Source organism: Cynocephalus volans, chromosome 1 (assembly GCF_027409185.1).
Source record: "Cynocephalus volans isolate mCynVol1 chromosome 1, mCynVol1.pri, whole genome shotgun sequence".
NCBI classification, from domain to species: Eukaryota; Metazoa; Chordata; class Mammalia; order Dermoptera; family Cynocephalidae; genus Cynocephalus; species Cynocephalus volans.
The window spans coordinates 237,412,837-237,433,058 of record NC_084460.1 but is presented as its reverse complement, the minus strand read 5'-3'; the positions used below and the strand labels follow the sequence as shown (position 1 = coordinate 237,433,058).

Below are 20,222 nucleotides of genomic sequence, written 5' to 3'. Positions count from 1 at the left end.
ATTTCTAATAAATTGTCCTGAGTGTCAGGGCCAGAGTGTTTGTACTAAAAAATAGCCCTTAAGAGTGATAGAATTTCACGGTCTTTTCCACACCTTACTGGCCTACCTCCTTAGTTACCTATGCCCGAGGATCTAGTTATACATTCAAATTCATTTCTGATCATTAGTGTTTGCTGTGAAACATGGCCATAGATTATTTCCCTAACAAGGGCCAGAGGGACCTGAAGGACTAAGTCAGAGAATGGAGTAGAGAGAGTCATTAATGCAAATCATAGCTCCTAAGATGCAATGGCAGATTATTTTGATGATTAATTAAGACACGTGAGATTAAGAATCTGGCACACACCTATTGTGACATAGGCACTCAACAGTTGTTTGTGCTCTCCAGCTTCCCAACTGGTACCTGTGTGTCTGCCTCCATGGCAGACAATCTCACCAGTCACTGCTTCTAGAAACATAGCTCAAAATGCCCGTTTGTGTGGAAGGAACGTCATCATCGTACCAAAGCATATCTGGGTCTTAACAAACCTGTTCTAGCTCATCTAGTTATGTTTTCTCTGAAAATATACCACAGTAACCGGGATCTAAGTGATCTTCTTCTAGGGCCATAAGAGAACTCACTTTGGAATTGAGCGTTGATGTCTTTCCAGATAGCCATTGCCTGTTCCTCTGGCCCTGGGGCCGTGCTAGAGAAGTGCTGTTTTCTCTGTGCAGGTGCATTCCTATCTGGTGGAAATGTGATGGACAGAGAGACTGCTCAGATGGGTCTGATGAGCCGGCCCTTTGCCTGCAGCGCTACTGCCGGGTCGGAGAGTTCCAGTGCAGGGACGGCAACTGCACGAGCCCCCAGGCCTTATGCAATGCTTACCAAGACTGCCCCGACGGGTCCGATGAAGACCTTGTGCTCTGTGGTGTGTTCAATAGCTTCCTGCTTCTTTTGCCCATTTCTATGTTGCTTGTGCACAGTCATGATTCTGTGGGGATTTCCTGAATGTCATAAACACAAAACCAGTTCAAAGTCCTATGAGGACACTCAGGGTCCACCCTATATCTATTTTTATAAAGTTTTCTAGAAATCCTAAGGTCTCTGCAAGGCAAATGGTTGGGGTAGGTTGATTGTAAGTTGTCTATATTGGTGGTTCCTCACCATGTGCTAGGCATAGAATCCTCCTTAAGAGCTAACAGTGAGGGCGAAATGAAGGTTTTCCACCCACATTTTAAATAAGGACTCTCGGTTGTAACATTTATTTATGTTTCCATTAAAAAAGGCAAATAAAAAACCAAATTTCCAAACTAAAAATAAAACATCTACAACAGCAACATAGTTTGAAAACCATTGTCCAATAGGGGAATAGGGACATGAGAAGAAGGTGTATTTAGCAGGCCCAGGGATTTAGTTCTTATCCCTTAATTCTGCATGCAAGAAAAAGATATTTGAGAATTTGGAATAACTGCCCAAGGTCTCTGAAAAGAAATTATGATTGAGTTCTCCAGGATCCATCGTGTGAATCAGGGGGTTCCATTCTTGACGCCTTCCAAGCTGATAACCAAATGCCCCTGCTTGCAGAGAATCACCAGTGTGAGTCCAATGAATGGCAGTGTGCCAACAAGCGTTGCATCCCAGAATCCTGGCAATGCGACACAGTGAATGACTGCGGGGATAACTCAGATGAAGATAGTTCCCACTGTGCCAGTAGGACCTGCCGGCCAGGCCAGTTTAAATGTGCCAATGGCCGCTGCATCCCTCAGTCCTGGAAGTGTGATGTGGATAATGACTGTGGAGACTACTCGGATGAGCCTGTCCATGAGTGCTGTAAGTTTCCGTGAGCGGGGCAGGGCATGACCAGAGCAGGGAGATGAGGAGAACCTCCGTGTGCACTGAGAGAGGACATGGAGCCCCCTGCTTCAGCCCCACGTGACACTCCTTCTTGGCCCCCCCCCCCCCCCCCCGGAACTCTGGTACAGCAAGGCCAAGTATAGCTGTAGGGCCTGCAGGTTGGACCAGACCCTGTTTCTGAAGTATCTGATACCTCCTCTTGATACAGTGAATGGCTAACTGTCCAGAATATAACAAGAACCTACATTTAGTGTACCTAGTGCTCTCTCATTAGAGCCTTAGAGAAAGATCGTGAGTTAGGGAAGGTGGGTATTAACTGATTCCCATTTTACAGATGAAGAAACTGAGACTCACATTAAGTGGATGATCCCATTACTATTTAGTGGCAGAACTATCATTTCAACCCAGGTTTTTAACTTCAAATTCAGTCCTCTTTTCCCCCACATAGTTGTACTGCAACACAAATGAGTAGTATTGAGCTAGTGAGAAAACTTAGGGCTCTGTTTCTCTGCCCTTGAAAAACAGAAGACACCTAAACCAGCCACATGTTGCCAGAGTGCATTTAGTTGGTAAATTTCCACAACAGTGGAAAAGTGCCTTCTGGTGCCGTTTCCTGCTGACTTGCTGCCTCCTCTCTTTTCAGTGAGCTCTGCCCATCGCTGTGACAACCATACAGAATTCAGCTGTAAAACAAACTACCGCTGCATCCCACAGTGGGCCTTGTGCAACGGTGTCAATGACTGCAGGGACAACAGTGATGAGGAAGGCTGTGGTAGGAGGGGCTGTGGGGGAGTGGGGGAGGGACAGGTCAAGTGCCATTATTCAGTGAGAGATGAGAGTGATTTCCCATGTCCTCTGTCCTTCGTTTACTTCTGTAAAAAGACCTTTTGTTGATTCTTCAGTGACATGTTACATATGTGTAGCATTTCTTTTATGGGGTTATTGAGGGAATTTAATTTGTATTATCTTAACATCCCATTCCAAAAGATGCCATAATCGAGGAAGACATTATTAAGATGCAATTTCTCCCAAATGTAGAATCCTTATTCATACTCAACGTATAAAGATGTTTGTCTAATCTTATGAATTAATTGAAATTGGTGGACAGCAGGTAGAGAAAAGACGTGGTATCTGTCTCCAAAAAGGATATTTCCAAATCAGAATATTTCTTATCTGGGGATTTTTATATTCTGATTGTCTTTCTAACCTTCCATATCATCTATTGGACTGCTGTAGTTGCTCTGGTAACATAGAAAGAACTTACAAATTAAAGGCCAAATAAATTAATGGAATTTGTCAAGATTAGTCAAAAACTCTAACTTGAAACCAAAGTGTCTATGAGTGTGCATATAGGGTTTGGTTGGAAGAGGGATAAGGAAGAAAATGGACTATTTTAATAATGCTGGGTCTCATTGATTAAAGACGTGATAGAAATGTTTTATTTGCTTGTGGCTTCGTTTTAGCTTCCCATACCATGCCTTTGTTGCAAGTTACAAACCAGATACCAGTTCATTTTTTGAGCAGTTTCTCTAAAAGGGAATGGATCTAGTTTCAAGAAATAGGATAGGTTCAGGTTAGCTAAAAGAGGAATATTGACAATGAATGTTGCTGGCATCCCTCTCTCTGGGAGCTTCAAGAATGTGGTAACATAATTCTCAGACTGTCTCACAGTGAAGTCAGTTCTGCTTGGTGCATTTCTTGACCACTGGCTTATGAAATCTTTGCAATGACTGTGCTTTGCAGAGGAGATGACATGCAATCCTTCGGGGGATTTCCGCTGTGAAAATCACCACTGCATCCCTCTTCGCTGGAAATGTGATGGGTACAATGACTGTGGCGATAACTCGGATGAGGAAAACTGTGGTGAGTATTCAGAATCCTTATGTGCCACCAGAGCTGTGATGTCTGCTCTTTGTGTATAATTCAACTGTCTATGCCATTCATCCTCAAAGGGGGGAGGATGACAGCTCTTTGGTCTCTTTCTTATTGTTGGTTGGTATATTTCTGCTTTCTCTTTAACTAAAGACATGAGTGTCTTATGAGAGATGCTAAAAATCAAGTTTTGGGAGGAGGATATTTACTGAAATTTATCGTTTGTCTGTTTATTTACACCCAACTTCTTTTCTAAAAAGAGCTTGAGGTGACTGACTATAATGGGCAAATATAATAATAGAAATAGAATAGAATTAGAAAATCAGGGCCAAGAGAAGTAGAGGAAAGAAAGGCGCTTCTTAAGCTTTTTCCCAAAAATAGGCTAATAGAGAAATTGTGTTTGGATTGTTATCTTTCCTGGAATAGCTGACTATTTTAAGAGAGCTAATGGTTAAATAACGGGTCAGGTTTTAGTTCCTTCTCTCCCAGTTGGAGGTGCTGACTACAAGGAATTGGACAGGGAGGTTAAGGAAAGAAAGATCCAAAGGTCTGCATCACACCAAACTAGGTGGCCAGTCTTGCATAATTGCGTATATTTTGAAAACAGCTTCAATGAAGCCCTGCCCAGAGCTTATATCATTGACTCATGATATATGTCAATTTCAAATTGACAAATACAAAATACATTTTAATTTTAGTACCTGTTGGAAGTAAGAAGCGAACACCATTTGCCAAAGACAATTGAGAGAATTAAGATGCTGATTACATCTGCAAATATCAATCAGCTAAAACCTTCTTACACAAAAGGGCAATCCAACTGGCATTTTATTGTTTATATAAAGAAAGTTCATGATGTATCTTATAAGAGTTTATCTAGATTTCCATGAAATCAAAAATTATCTTAGGATCAAATCATCTTTGGACAAACCTCTTAATAAAGGCCATTCTTTACAGAGTTAAAATTGAGGTGGAAGATCTAGTTTTGGAGGATGAATGATCTGCCCAAGCAGACCTCTGGGACTAGTACACAGGAGGGCATTGGGCACTGAGGGCACTTTGTCCTGCTCAAAAGCCTGTGTGTGATTCCTGGTGCACACTGATGGCCATGTGGCTTTCCTTTTCAGTCCCCCGGCAGTGCACGGAGAGTGAGTTTCGATGTGCCAATCACCAGTGTATTCCCTCTCGATGGATCTGTGACCATAACAATGACTGTGGGGACAACTCAGATGAGCGGGACTGTGGTAACTGTCAGAGTTTTCTGAGAAGCTTGCTATAGAGTCTTGACTGTGATGAGCAGGGACTTCAAGTGAACCTAAGGTTTTTTACAGTAAAATGATTTTTGTGTAGTTTATGTAATAAATAAACCTTAGCGTAACATAGTATCTTCTGCCCTCTACTTTCTGTTTTATTCTTATATCAGTCTAGATCAATCATAATTTGGGAAAACAGCAAGGAATTTTTAAAAATCTCATTTTAATTTTAACATTTCCTAGGAGCAGACTTTAATCCTAATTGGCCTTGTAAACAATAAAGAAGTTGGTCTTCCAACTTCCACAGATAGTCACTATAAGGAACATGCTACTGTAGCTCTCTGGAGTAGAGGTCAGGGCATCAGGATAGGAATCCTACACCCTAGGTAATTTTTATAGTTCTTTGCCGATTAAGTGTTGCATCTGAGGAAAATGAGGAAACGTTAAAAACTGGGGAATTCTGATTTCTGAAGCAATGCTTAAGAGCTGGAGATTATTTAACAGAGGGGAGATTGGTACTTCATCTCTATATACTGAGTGGGGAAAGTGTGAGTTTTGAGAGATTATTCATTTGGTAACCACAAGTTGTGGGTTTGTTGTGCGCCCATCACAGGGCATGGATAGGAATGTGATGGGGTACTTGCTACACTCCAGGGACCTAATACCTGTCTGAAAATGACAAGGCCTTCTGGGAATGACAGTCTTTTCTCTTCAGAGATGAGGACCTGCCATCCTGAATATTTTCAGTGTACGAGTGGACACTGCGTGCCCAGTGACTTGAAATGTGATGGAACTGCTGACTGTGTTGATGCATCTGATGAATATACTTGTCGTAAGTCCCTAGACACATGTGGCACTGCTGACCTGAAATGTACAGATATGGTAGTTTAGCTACCTGTCAGCTACCACTTCTTAGATTAAGGGGCCATAAGTATTTACTGTTCAGCATTCATTGATAATTATCAGTTCACCTGGGGTCTGAGTCATCATATCCATGTATTTTAAAGTGGTCATTTAAGTGCATTTTATTAACAGTATTTTAAATAGAGAATGCATTAAGTAGTCTATGCTAACAACTTGTATATATTATCAGCTACCATACAAATTATTAACTGGATAAAAAACATTTCAGAAAAAAATTATTCAAGCAATGAATAAACTAGTATGAAGAACTTGGGTTGGGTATTAGAACACTGAATTTATAGCAGTAACGATTTTCTGAATTGCATGATGGCATACCAAAATTATTATGTAAACCCAATATGATCACACACATTTTACTCTTTATGAATTCCTGAATAAATGCTCTAATGGATACTGTTGATGATGTTGTTGCCATGTTTCAAAACCTGTGTCCTGGTCCAACTGAAGAGTTGTACTGGCCTGTAGAGACAAAGTCCAGCTATCCACAGGATGACTCATGTCATTGAAAACTGGGCTCAGACAATTGTCCTTAAAATATATTTCATTAGAATCTCAGAAAGATTAAGACCTCAGTACATCTGGATGAATGAGGAAGAACAGGCAAGGGGTCAAGGAGAAATAGCAGGATAGCTTTCCAAAACTAGTAAGTTTGTCTAATAATTTGAATATGTCTCCTCTCCACCAATAGCTACTCGCTTTCCCAATGGTGCATACTGCCCGGGTACCATGTTCGAATGTAAAAACCATGTTTGTATCCAGCCCTTTTGGAAATGTGATGGCGATAACGACTGTGGCGATGGTTCTGATGAAGAACTTCACCTGTGCTGTAAGAGGGAGAGGAATGGGAAGTGGTGATGTCTGGCAAGATCTCGGTGTTTCTTACATATACCTTGTGATCCTGGAGGGAAGTTGTACAGTTTTTGAGGACTGGACACAGAATCAGCATTGGTGTGATTTCCCTTGGCCTTCTTGCTTCCGTTCTCTTATCTGTAACCTGAGAAAGTTGGGCAGACAGACATCCATGGTTTTAAACACTTTATGGCCTTAGAAAACAATTTCTTCAAAAGAAATCTTACTTGGAAACCAGTGCGCATGAATAGAGGCAGGTCTGTTGTGGCCGAAGTCAGAGGAGGAGGAGTGGGTGTTGTACCTCTTTTGCTCCATCCTACTTTTGTTGCCCCTTTAAGTACCCTCTCTAAACCCTTAGAACTTCCTAGAGCACCTTTAGAAAATTTTAAGACTTATTTAATCCTTAAAGTCACTTCCCTTTAATGTCCCAATTCAAGGCCATCTCACTGAATGATGCATATTTATTTTTTAAGCCAGTGAATCTCAATTTGGGTTTGTGTCAGAATTGATGGGGGAGGGGGTTCTTCAAAATCATGTACCCTGGCGTCACCCCAGGCTTAGACCTAATGACCAGAATCTCCAAGGATGGGGCCTTGGGTGTATGTATATTTAAAAAGATCTTAGCTTTTCGGTTGAGAATTACTGATTTTAATAAAGTGAATGAAAGTAGAGTTTGTTTTGTTTATTTTGCTGCCTGCTTTTTTGAGTCATTGGAGAAGCTCTAGAGCGGTAGTTCTCAAAAGTATCTTCCCTGGACTAGAAGTGCCAGTATCACTTGGGAACTTGTTAGAAATGCAAATTTGGGAGCACCACCCCAGACCTACCCAGTTGCAGTCTCCAGCGGTGGGACCCAGCCATCTATGTATTAACGAGCACTCCAAGTGATGCTGATACAAACGAATGTGTAAGGATTTTGTGTATGTAAAAGCCCTCAACACAGGAGAAAGTACCCCTAGAAATATTCCTGCGGGAACTCTTGATTAGCTCCCACCTGACTTAGCTGCAGTTTTGCTTCTTTGCACAGTGCCTCTTCCATTCCCTTTCCTAGATTCGTCACTACTCATTTTTAGCCCAGGGATTTGACTCTTGAAAAAGATATATCAGAGTATTTCCTTCCTTCCTAGAGAACTATAATTACTGTACATTTTATTTTCACGGTAGCATTGCAATATTTTTCTTGCTTTCTCTTTACTTGTTAGGAACTAGTCATGTTTTTTGTTTTGTTTTTAACGAGATGAATTTTGAAAGATATCTTAAGCATGTATAACTTTCAAAGAAATTCTTAGGAAGTCAGTTTTCTTCATAAGATAAAATGCCTATAGGTAGTAAAGTTAAACTTTGGAGAGGAAGGAACATAGACACATTAAAAAGTGACCAACACTGTTTTGTAATGCCGCACTTGCCTTTCACAGCAAATAATTCTTGCAATAGTTCGATTAACAATATTTCCAAGAACCAGCCCTTGGATCTGACTTTTTCCCCCAGCCAACCTCGTTACAAGTCTCTTCACTAGATCCTTGTATGTGGGACAAAGGCAGAAGGAAAATCAAACAGCTCAAGTCCTCCATGTGAAAAAAGAACACAGATGTATGTTGAGTTTATCACATTCCTGACACATGCAGAGAGGACTATGTCCCCTGAACCAAACAAGTCAGGGAACTAGGTGCTACCCTTGGATTCCTCACAGCTGTGCAAGTAGCAGCTAGGGGTCTCGCTCTGGACAACAAAATGAGTCAGATTGTGCTTGTGCCATACCAACTTTAAATGTAAGAGGTGAGGGAATTCAGGAAGGAAAAGCCTCTCCCTGGTTTATATCAGATCCCCCCTGCTGATGCTTCACAGTTGTAATTGAGTGGTTAATTTGTAAAGTCGGTTTCTGCACTAGAATGAAAGTATCTAGTGCCTAACACAGTGCCTGGGTGTGTACTAGATACACAAGATATATTTGTTGATTGATTAATAAAATACATAAGTGAATGAATGATTGAATGAATGAAGCAAGCCTGGTGCTGGCAGAGGAGTATTTTAGATATTGACACTTATGTTCTGCTCTTAACTTGTCCTTTCATTCTTCCATCTTTCCTTTCAGTGAGTGTTCCCTGTGAATCACCAGGCCGTTTCCGTTGTGACAACAATCGCTGTATTTATAGTCACAGGCTGTGCAATGGTGTGGATGACTGTGGAGATGGAACTGATGAGAAAGAGGAGAACTGTAAGCAAAAGTCAGAAGGGAGAAGGAAAAGCTAAGGGCCCCAAATTGTCTGAAGTCTGCAAAATGTGCCTCTGATTTCAGTTTGTTTTATAGATGCTTGAATTGTACCTATGACTGCAGATCATAATTGTTCACACACCATGCAATTGTTCACAAAACATATAATTGCTCACAAGACATGCATTATCAGATGCAACCCTGCCCACTTCTTCCTATCTCATTTATCAAGATGTTAGCATATTCCTTAATTTTTCAGTGTTCTAATAACATTAAATACTTTTTGAGTCACACTTAACAAATTAGTAATTTATTTGTTTTCAAAGATGAGATTTGGTCATTCTTCAGCCTAGAGTTGCAAATTGCTAATCTAGACATGTAAATGAATATTCCTTCTCAACACCCTGCTGAAAAGATCGTGTTAAATAAGACAGCATTGGTATTAACAGAGCTTATCTAATACCCTTCTTGAAAATGAAAATTCATTTCTCAGAAGATAAAAATGATAGGTTAGTTTAAGATAGAAGTTTCAAACTGGCTACATTTAGTATTTTAGGTCTTGAAATATCTGTGCTTTTTCTGTACTTTGAGAATGTTTTAAAATCTGTCCATCGAAGGGAGAGTTAATGAATTTTCTGGGCCATTTAATTTGCCTACAAAAAAGTCAGTGAGGAAAATTATTTCCCCTGACCCCAATTACCTTTTTTTCCCCTAAAAATCTTGAAAACCTAGTTAAATGCCTGATATTTCCATTTTCCATCCCCTGTATTGATGCGGCCTTAGAATGCTCATTGCCAGCTCTCATCCCAGTGGGGACTGTGTGTCATGGAGGACTTTGGCACGACTGCAGTGTTCAGGTTTATACCCTTATTATTATTATCCCTTTGGCAGAGATGAATCAGTGGTTATAAGATTGTTACTATGTTTATTTGCAGCATAGCCATAGCACAAAAGAATGAAAACCCCAAAATAAAACATTTTTTAAAAATTTGAGCAGGATTCCTCCTTCTCCTTTTGTCTTTCCATTTCCCCTACTTCTAGTGCCCATTTTTTTCATTTATACACATGATCAAATCCAATAGTGGAAAAAAGGAGCAGTAAGCTTATATTCTTCCCAAGAAGCAGGGTTTTAGTCAGAGGAATCACTGCTAACTTTCACAATAGGCAAACTGCAACATTTCAATGGCCTAAAGCAGCAGAGGTTTATCTCTTGATCATGTAACGCCCACTTTCTGCTTGTAGAGGGTTGGGGGCCCAAGAATTTTTTAGTCTTTTGGTTTATTTGGTTATGTATTTCTTCCAGAAACCTAGCAGACTTTTGATTTGTTTGCTACCAGTCATTTCTAAAAGTCAATAACCTCATGCATGTTCTTTTTGAGACATGGTTCTTGCATCTGCTTTATTTCTTGGCTTACTTTCGCTCATGCACCTGCATCTCTACTGATTATCACTTACATTCAGGCCCTCTAGAAAAGTAGATGGGCAGACATTTTTTTTCCAACTAAGAGGTTTTACTGGACCTTTGTGTCTCAAAGCCTTTTAAACTTCAAAGTCTAAATGTGGTTGGCTTTGCCCAACACTGCGAATTTCTGGACTTTATTTTCTTTCATTTCTTCTTGGAAATCAATCAGTTCTTCCCTGCACTTCTCTCTTCCTTATACCACCTTGCCAGACTCAGGTAATGGCAACCAGTGCTCATTAGTAACATTCTATTTTCTAACCTCTTTCTCTAATTAACAGGTTCTTAAGCATGTGGTCGGCTTTCCAATTTTTCTGAGATGAGAGCTTTACCAAATGCTTTGCCATTGCATAACACAGGTCTCCATCTTTCCTGCCCCAATATCAGTTTCTTTATTGCTTGCCTCCTGACTGTTAAAGCCACTGCCAAGTATTTCTCTCATCACTCTGTATTATTCAGAGTAATTAGTGCCAGCTGCTGCAAACAACAAATCCCAAAGTCTCATGGTAGAATATAACAAAAGACATATTTCTCACTCATATGAAGGCCAATGCAGGCTGCACAGCCCTCCTCCACCTTGTAGCTACGCCACCTGAAACGCATGGCTTCCAAGGTTACTGCAGCAGTGTAAGAGACATGGGGGAGGCACATAGGTTTTTAATTGCTCTAGCCCAGATGTGGCACATGTCACGTCCAACTCACAGCCCATTGGCTAGAACTAGTCACATGGTCCCAACCTAGCTGCAAGGGAGACTGGGAAGTGTAGGAAAGCAAATGTTTATTTGATGAGCAATCACTGTCTTTACCACAGAGGGAAGGTCTTGTTTCACAGAAGTTTTGATATTAACTTGTTTTTACATTACAGGTAAAAAACCAACTCCTAGACCTTGTACAGAAGATGAATTCAAGTGTAACAATGGAAATTGCATTTTACAGCAGTATGTATGTGATGATGTCGATGACTGTGGTGACCAATTTGATGAAACGGGTTGCAGTAAGTAAACACTTATTTTTATACTTCATTGTAGTGACTCAGGTTTACCTAACTAAAGCATGCAATAATACAAAGTAGGTGATAACCAGATATTTCTCTTTAATTTACTTATGTGCTCTGAATTTCAGCCAAGCCCACAGCTGCCTGTTATTGAGCACTTATTCTATACCAGATGTTGTGCTAAACATTCTGCACGGGTTATCTCATTTCATCCTTGTAACAGTCTTATGAATTAGGTATTATTATCCTGCCTTTTTAAACACAATTAACGAAACTGCCTTGGAGGCTAAATAAACTGGTCATTAGGAGGTTCAGGATTTGAGCTCTGGTGTACTGAATTGCAGAGCACATTCTCTTCCCTGTTCACTAGGTGCATCTCTGCACCATAAAGCTACAGATTTTGTTTATTAGATGGCATTTTTTCATCTTAAGGGAAATGCAGCATCCTTGGCACTTAGGGGAAAAGCTTCTGAGGGTAATTGATAAAGAAGGGAATGCCACAGAGGACCTTGGAAAGAACATTTATTTTTATTTTTAATGTAGAGGGAGGACTTTGTGTAAGAAAAGGCTGATGAACATAACCAAGGGATGATTCTAGCTGATTATTTTGATGGAAGTGTGGGAATGACATGTTACTAATTCACACCTTTATAGTCTCTTTATAGCTCATGAAGTGCTTTCACATACATTAATTTGTTACCCAAGTTAACCCCACTGGGTCATTGTTATTGTCCATCTATATAATAAAGCTCAGGGAGCTTAAGTAACTTGCTTGAGGTCACAGGATGGCAGAGGCATTATTTGAATAGTCTTGTGGTTCCAGGCTGGCCTCTAATCCCTCTGCTACCAGCTGTGCTACTTTGGGCACATAGTGACCTCTCCAGGCCTCAATTTCCTCACAGGAAAAAGGAAGGGAATTCTTCATCTTAGTCAGTTCCATGTGCTTTCAATTTCTTGGGCTTTAATCGATTTTTTTCTGAGGCATCCAAAGGGTTTCCTGGCCACTTTTCTCCTTTGTGAGTTATTAAGGGGGATGAATAACCAGCCACACTAAGTTGGTTTGCCATTTATTTTACATACCTTCTTGAGTTATTGACATAATGAAGTGACTTGAGTAAATATTTAAAAAGATGAACATGACAGAATTTGCAAAGCTGGATGGCAGTTTGGGTTCGGACACCCAGAGACTGATATGTGAACAGGTCCAGGAGTTCTGAGTATTTCCAAGTTGGACTTGGGTCAAACACTTGTTTCTCTTTTAGCCACCTGTGTCAGTTAAAAGGCTTAAAATTGATCACAGAACTTTCTATTCAGATAGCATTTAATTAAAAGCAGTGTTCATTTAAAGAGAATAAGTAGCATACGCATTAATTTGGGTATGGGAGCAGCTTCTCTTTTCAGATATTAAGTAGATATGTGATAGGGAATTCAATCTTACTGCTGTGGGCTAATAATTTGACTAAGGCATAGATTTCTTATTTAAAATACCAATTCTTCGGTGCTGCTAATCCATTTTCCTTTTTCTTTTCTCCTTTCTCCTCTTCTCCCTCCTTTAATCCTCCTCCTCCATCTCACGTAGTCACCGTGTGTGTGCGTGTGTGCGTGCGTGCGTGCGTGCGTGCGTGCGTGTGTGCGTGTGTGTGTGTGTGTGTTAAGAGCACCTAAAATCTATTAACGAATTTCTAGGAATGGAAAGACATCAACATTTTTCCTTTACCAAGTGTAAAGGAAAGAATTTAACCTCAGGTTGCAAATATTATTTATGTGATTATAAAGATAGATTGTTTGGAGAACCTTACCACCCAGCTTCCAAAAATTTTTTTAAATAAAATATAGATTGACTCTGTGTTTCTCTGTCTGATGGTTCTTATTCCTTCTTTGTAAAGTGGAAAATAGAGTGTCTCTTTTATAAATAGAGTGTCATATGTCTGGATTTGGGGAAATTGACTGTTATATTAAAATGATTAAAGTGATTGTTTTCAAATGAAAGAAGTTACAGGAAAGTACTCACATTTGAGGAAGAATCCCACAGTGTTATGTGGTTTCTGCTCTTGTTAGGGACTTTTGCTTCACGACAGAATGATCACTCAAGGGAGCACTTGGTCCAGAACGTTTTGCCTCCTGTGGCCTCTAAGAGCTGAGAAGTTATTACAAAATCTAATTATGCGCATGAGACCCAGAGTGGTTATGTGACTGGCTTAGGGATCGCCAAGTTTATAATAATGGGTCACATTTATTTAGCAATGTAGAGATGAATTATGACCAACCCTACAGAAATTTAAAAGATAATAAAGGAATACTATGAAAACTTATTTATGGCAACAAATTGAACAACTTAGATGATATGGATAAATTTTTAGAAAGACTCAAAATACTGAAATGGGATCAAGAAGAAATAGAAAATCTTAATAGACTTATTTGGTAATGTTTAGTTGTTAAGAGCGCAGACTAGATATTTTTTACAAAGCTTTCATGTATACATGTAAAGTATGCACTCCAAGGGCAACATTCCATTGAATGTCATTGTGCTTTATCTTGTGTTTATTTTTTCCTTTTTAAAACTCAGTGTTATTAGTTTATTCAAACCACATATGCTTATATAGTTATGTATCCTAAGGGACCCTGAGAAATGGTTACGTATACCTCATTGCATGCTATAGAAGACAGATAGATATAAAGCTATTTTGATTTGAAAGAGTTGAACCAGGAGATACCACAGTCTTTTTGGCTAAAATATTCAAAAGCCTGTGACCAAGAGACATTTTATTTGAGAGGTAGAAGAAGCTTAAATCCTTTATGGAGATGACCACTGTTCTCGCCCATCACCACTTGCTGTCTACATTCGTTTTCATCAGCTTCTCTGTAAGACCTCTGTTTGGGGTTAGATGGAGACAGAATAAAAGAAGCAAACTGGCTTCATAGTTCTGGACTCTAGAATTGGATACTCTGAGAGTGAGCCTGATAGCACTGCATAATGAAAAAATTGCCTCAAGGATCTAACATTACATATGTTTGTGTAAATAGCATTCAGACCAATACCAGAAATCAGAATCCAGATGGCCCCTATCTTCTCAAAGGCTTGTGGACAGGGGTCATCTTAAGAGATCCTGTAGCTGGTTATGGATAGGTACTCCTTCTGATACACCACTTGACTGTTCATGTGTGGCTGATCTGGTAAGTACCTCTCATTTGTAATGATGGTATTTTGTTTTTCAGATAGGGGAAAAGAAAGAACATGTGCTGAAAATTTATGTGAACAAAATTGTACCCAATTAAGTGAAGGAGGATTTATCTGCTCCTGTAGAACTGGATTCAAAGCTGATACTTTTGACAGAAACTCCTGTCTAGGTAGAGTATATTTCCTCCAATTGCTATTAGGAGAACTTTATATTTTTTAGGTTCTCCACCCATTTTCTTTTATTAAACCACTATTTAATTCCCTTAATGGGGCTAAACTAATGGTTCTAGGTCATTGAAATACTCAAGAATGCCAGTTGCTTTTTTCTTTCCTGCATGCATGCTATCTTACCAGTGCCCAGAAAAGTGCTTGGCAAATAGCACATGCTTGGTCATGTCTGAAGACTTGATGTGAATAATGAAGTCCTCATTGATAATGTCTACTTATTATATACCATTGTGTGAGATCACATTTTTTAATAAACAAACACAAGGCTTACTTTCTTCATCATAAGTAAAACAACACATATTTTATTACACACCTACATATACCAGCCATAAATGAGTTCTAAGGTATGGAGTAGGAAGGTAGCTTATCAAGATGCTAAATGAGGAGTATGATTTTAGGCATCTTTTATTAATTGAATTTACTGTTTCTAATAGTAATTAAGATGATTGTAAGAGATCGTAAGAGTTCTTTTGGGAGTGGAAGCTTAAGAACTCAATTGAAAAACCAAATCAATTACTTTAGACCCTAAAGCAGAAGGGAAGTGATACTAAACAGCAACAACACAACAGATACTTTCTGAAAGGGAGAATTTGCTCTACTATCGTAGAGAGTGTACTGCTTCCGTTTAAAGCCTCCTATTGCTTATCAGCTTTGGGACTTTGAGCTTAATAATAGTCCAGACTTTTTAGAATTCTTTTGGAAGATTAAATGAAGAAAAAACAGGAAAAGCATGTGAAACAGTATCTGAAACTGAGTAAGTGTTCACATGTTGGTATCATTGCTTATAATTTTCCATCTGCACTCTTCTTGGTCTTCATTGCTTGTGAATATTGGATTTAAACAAAAGCAAGGTCTCTAAGGAATGGATTGGAGCAGGTATTGCATATTTGGTTTTATTTTGCCTACAGACATCAACGAATGTGAGGAATTTGGGATTTGTCCCCAGAACTGCGAAAATACCAAAGGAAGTTATGAGTGTTTCTGTGCTGATGGCTTCAGGTCTATGAGTGACGGCTATGGAAAACGGTGTGCGGCTGATGGTACGATGGGCTCATGTCGGGTTGACTTTGGGAGAAATAAGTACTGATGAGTACGACATACCGGGAAATGAACTTTAAACTCTCAGATTGTTATTTTTTACTCGCCAGCTACTTCTCTTCCAACATCTCTCCAGTGTCTTTTCCTCTCTCCTCGCCTGCCAGCTTAAAAAAATAACTACAATTCCCCCAAAGTATGTAGCAATTAAAACAAGAGTTAGGTGTAATTTATTATCTGGATTTAGTCTCTTGTCCACCTTGATAAAAACTTCAAAAAGTGGATAAGATGTTACCTACCAGAAGGCTGAAACAACAGAAACTTGCCTGTGGGATGATCATCAACAGAAGGAAATTAGCAAGACCCTCCAGCTCCCACTCCCCTGAGATGAAGGTTTGAGACCCTGTTACCCAAGACAGATCACGAAAACAGTCACATTGAATTGGGGCAGATCAAGGACACTCTGCTGACATATCCCCTTTTTATTATTCATGGACTGCTGATCACAGACAGAAAGGAGTCTAGGGCATTCATAACTTCAATCATTAGTTTAACATTTTAGGTTAATGCCAGTGTCTGAGAATTACACCTGATGAAAAGCAGTAACAGGTACTAGGCAGAAATGACAAAAGAGGGGCCAAGCCCGTGGCACACTCAGGAGAGTGTGGCGCTGGGAGCGCGGCGACGCTCCCACCGCGGGTTCGGATCCTATATAGGACTGGCCGGTGCACTCACTGGCTGAGTGCCGGTCACGAAAAAGACAAAAAAAAAAAAAAAAAAAAGAAAAAGAAATGACAAAAGAGAAAGTATATACCAGAAGTATTAGACTCCAGATTTCAGGGGTCTGATCTAAATCAGCATATCCCAGTTAAGGGGTATAGGTCTTTATTTAAAATTTTAAATTTGTACTACAGTTTAAGGGACTTGGTAAAAAAAAAGATAACATTTTATTTTGTAAATTAAGGGTTATGGCGATCTGCTGTGGCTAATGTCTGGAATCCTGCTCACAGAGCCAATTATAGTGCTCTTAATCCTGTTCATGATGCCAACTGTAAAGCTAGGCGGCCACGCCAGTTGTCGTGCTCTTTTACTTGCCAGTAATCCTGCACCGACTGGGTCGATTGTCAAGCCCATTCACAGACTGGGTCACAAACCCTTCATATGCCAGGCTGGGTCACCAGACCCCTTCACGCAGGTCTATGAGCTAGGTTACTGGCAAACAGGTCCTTGGAGCCATAGGTTGGAAAGCATGGCCCCGCTGGGCAGATGCCTGAGGCAGATGCCCACCCCTCCTGCTTCACTAAAACTCCTTTCTACCTCTCTACCTCCCTCTCCCCTCTTCCCTCTCCCTCGCTCTCTCTCTCTCTCTCTCTCTCTCTCTCTGAAGAACACAAGAATAGCAACAAAACTAAAATAATACATTGGCGCACATGTGCACTAACTCCACACAGGCACACAATTTGCTTACAATGGATGTGCTAAACCATGCCCAACGGACCAAGGCAAGGGCCCTGACCAAACTACTCTATTTTCCCACCAAGGGTAAAATGGCCAGAGCTATTCAATTTCTTTGCACATTGGGCTTTGAAAGCATACATTTGACTAGCGAACTTATTTTACCCTCCGAATTTTTGACTGAATGAAAACTAAGGGGAAGGCATTTCAACAGTTGGTTTGGTAATTAGGCAGCAAATTTAAAAATGTACAAATCTCTTAACAGATAACTGAAATAAATTAGAATATTCATATAGAACATGTCAAGATAGAGGAAATATATAAAATGGACTTTTTAAAGTTACTTAAATTGAATTTGATTGACATTATGTACGTAAATTAAATTTTAAGAATTCTAGACAGTTCATCTTGGGATGAGTCACCATTGAAATAGCTGCTTTAAGTTAAAAAAAATTTTTTTTTTTAAATCAAGAACAAGCTGCTTTTTTCCTCAGATAGAAGCTAAATTGGGTCATGGAGTTGATTGCCTATTAAAAAAATCATAAAATCTGTCAGTAAAAAGTGAAGAATGAGAATTTCCTGGTAAACTTTGAGTAAGGCTGTCAACGTTGTATTTCTTCTGTGAGCCTGAATATCTGCAATTGTGTCTGCTTTAATGTCAGTAAATAAAGAAAAAAAATTTGGTGAAAATGAGGATTCTATGTAGGGGTCTCGCCTTGCTCTAAACGACCACTGAGGACAAAGAATAAGGAACTGGTACTATCCCTAGTGGAAAAGTTGTCTTTCCACCTGAAAGGGACACAATACGTAAGAATGTCCACAGTCATGGATTTGGCAATCCAGTTGGATAGTCCGCTTTATTGATTAACAGATAGTCAGATTCTTATAACAACTCTTTTTTTTTTTAAAGGGAGAGAGTACCTCCTATGCATTTTTATATTCTACTTTATATTTTAAGAGTTCAGGTAGAATCCAAGCAGATAAAGTAGGCTTTCGTTTGTTTACAGGTAGCCCTCCTTTGTTACTACTGCCTGACAACGTTCGAATTCGAAAATACAATCTCTCATCTGAGAAGTTCTCAGATTATCTTAAAGACCAGGAACATATCCAAGCCATTGATTATGATTGGGATCCCGAGGGCACAGGCCTCAGTGAGTATAAACTTTGGCATCTGTCATTGACTGACCTTATTCCATTTTAAGGTATTGGATCTTGGGGAATTTGTTTTTTAATGAGTGGATTTTGTTGCGTGAGTGGAAGAGGAAGCTCATACTCCCCAGCCGATCTTTCCTGACTTCTCTCCAAACCTCTCCCATTGCTGGGGATTATCCTTTGGGGGCCTCCTCACATCCCTTTGTATTGTAATATCTCCTTGGCTTTGCTCATGCAAACCCTGTCCTTCCCTACCATTGTGGACTTGGAAAATTTCTACTCAGACCTCAAAGACTTAGTTCAAATGTCACCTCCTCTGTGACATCTTTTATAATTCTTCCTCCTGGCAGAGTTCCATGGTTGCTCATCCATGAACCTGGAGCATTTTATTCATGCTTCTACTCTTGTACATGTTACTTTGAGTTATATAGCTAGTTGCCCACATATTTTCCTCCCCCCTAACCATGTGCTCTTTGGAAACAGAGGTCAAATCTAATTCATCTCTACATGCCTAGCACCTGACCCAACATCTTGCACAGTATATGTGGCAGGTGTGAAAAAAATTTAGTTGAATGACGAAAAAATGAATAATGCCTATGGTTGAGTTTCTCATGGCTCTGGATGGTGTGAATGAAGTGATAGTATGATTGGAGTCAGAAAATTTATCTACTATACCTGTAAATGTGTCTTTATTACCTGTCTCTCTCATCTACTAGCTTTCTGACTTTAAATAATTGTAACAGTTCTCTGGATCTTTTTACTTGTGAAATAAAAATAATATTCTTGTTCTGCCTGCCTACCTCTGAGAGTTGTTTCAAAGATCAGATGAGATAGTAGATGTGAAATACTTTGCAAACTATCAATAATTATGCCAATGTAAGATTTATTATTGTTATATATTCACATTTATTCATACAATAAGATAAGCTTTTCAAGAATGGTGTAAACCTGGGAAAATAGAAGGTGCCCAGTATATGCCTTAGAAGTCACACTCTTCTTATACTTAAAAAAAGGCCTGCTGTCCACCTCCTGTAGTCTGTACATAAAATAAGCCTTTTCATTTGCATGGCTCCTTTATTGAGACTGATAATTGAGTATGATTTCAAATTCTCAACAGCCTTCCCTGGTTTATCTACACATTCTGCTTTGGAAACTAGAACTTGATCCTAATGAGAGTAAATAGGTTCTTAGCCAAAATGTATTTTAATGAATTACCTTTAAGTAGAGATAACTAAGTAAATACTACTAAGTTATCAGTTGAAGCATTTGTAGCTAATTAGCTCAAGTATGATAGGTTTTGAGGTTTGATCATACTAATGTAATTGAATTATTAGTATTATAAGGACAATGAGGAGGTAGAGATGTTAATAAATGAACAGTACTTCACCTGATTAGACCCCAGCTCTTCCCTTCATGATGTTCTTAACATGAAACTTATCTGTATGTCTTCTCTTAGGTGTTGTATACTACACTGTGTTAGGGCAGGCTCCTAAATTTGGTGCTATCAAACGTGCCTACATTCCCAACTTCGAGTCCGGCAGTAATAATATCGTGGAAGAAATTGACCTGGGCCTGAAATATGTAATGCAGCCAGAAGGTTTAGCAGTGGACTGGGTTGGAAGGTAAATTTGCCACACATTCCCCTCTTGACTATTCTGTTTTCCTGGCTAAGAGCTCTCTACTGTTCATCATGGTAATTGGGTTAAGTTGGGGCCAGATAGGGGTACACTCAGCCGCGAGTGTGGCTGGGCAGTGCCTGGGCTTGCTATAGCCCCAGCAA

At 39.6% G+C, this 20,222-nt stretch overlaps 1 protein-coding gene across 1 annotated transcript in view; it reads left to right on the top strand.

Annotated features, from left to right (window-relative positions):
* Window positions 1-20,222, top strand: part of LRP2 (LDL receptor related protein 2) — a gene marked incomplete at its 5' end in the record, with an annotated part of 155,211 nt that overhangs the window by 119,352 nt on the left and 15,637 nt on the right. Inside the window, 13 exon segments of the mRNA XM_063085734.1 lie at window positions 715-911; window positions 1,568-1,813; window positions 2,481-2,609; window positions 3,581-3,700; window positions 4,834-4,950; window positions 5,675-5,791; window positions 6,572-6,709; window positions 8,822-8,944; window positions 11,266-11,394; window positions 14,611-14,742; window positions 15,709-15,840; window positions 18,298-18,441; window positions 19,899-20,064. Coding sequence (XP_062941804.1) covers window positions 715-911; window positions 1,568-1,813; window positions 2,481-2,609; window positions 3,581-3,700; window positions 4,834-4,950; window positions 5,675-5,791; window positions 6,572-6,709; window positions 8,822-8,944; window positions 11,266-11,394; window positions 14,611-14,742; window positions 15,709-15,840; window positions 18,298-18,441; window positions 19,899-20,064 — 1,890 coding nt within the window.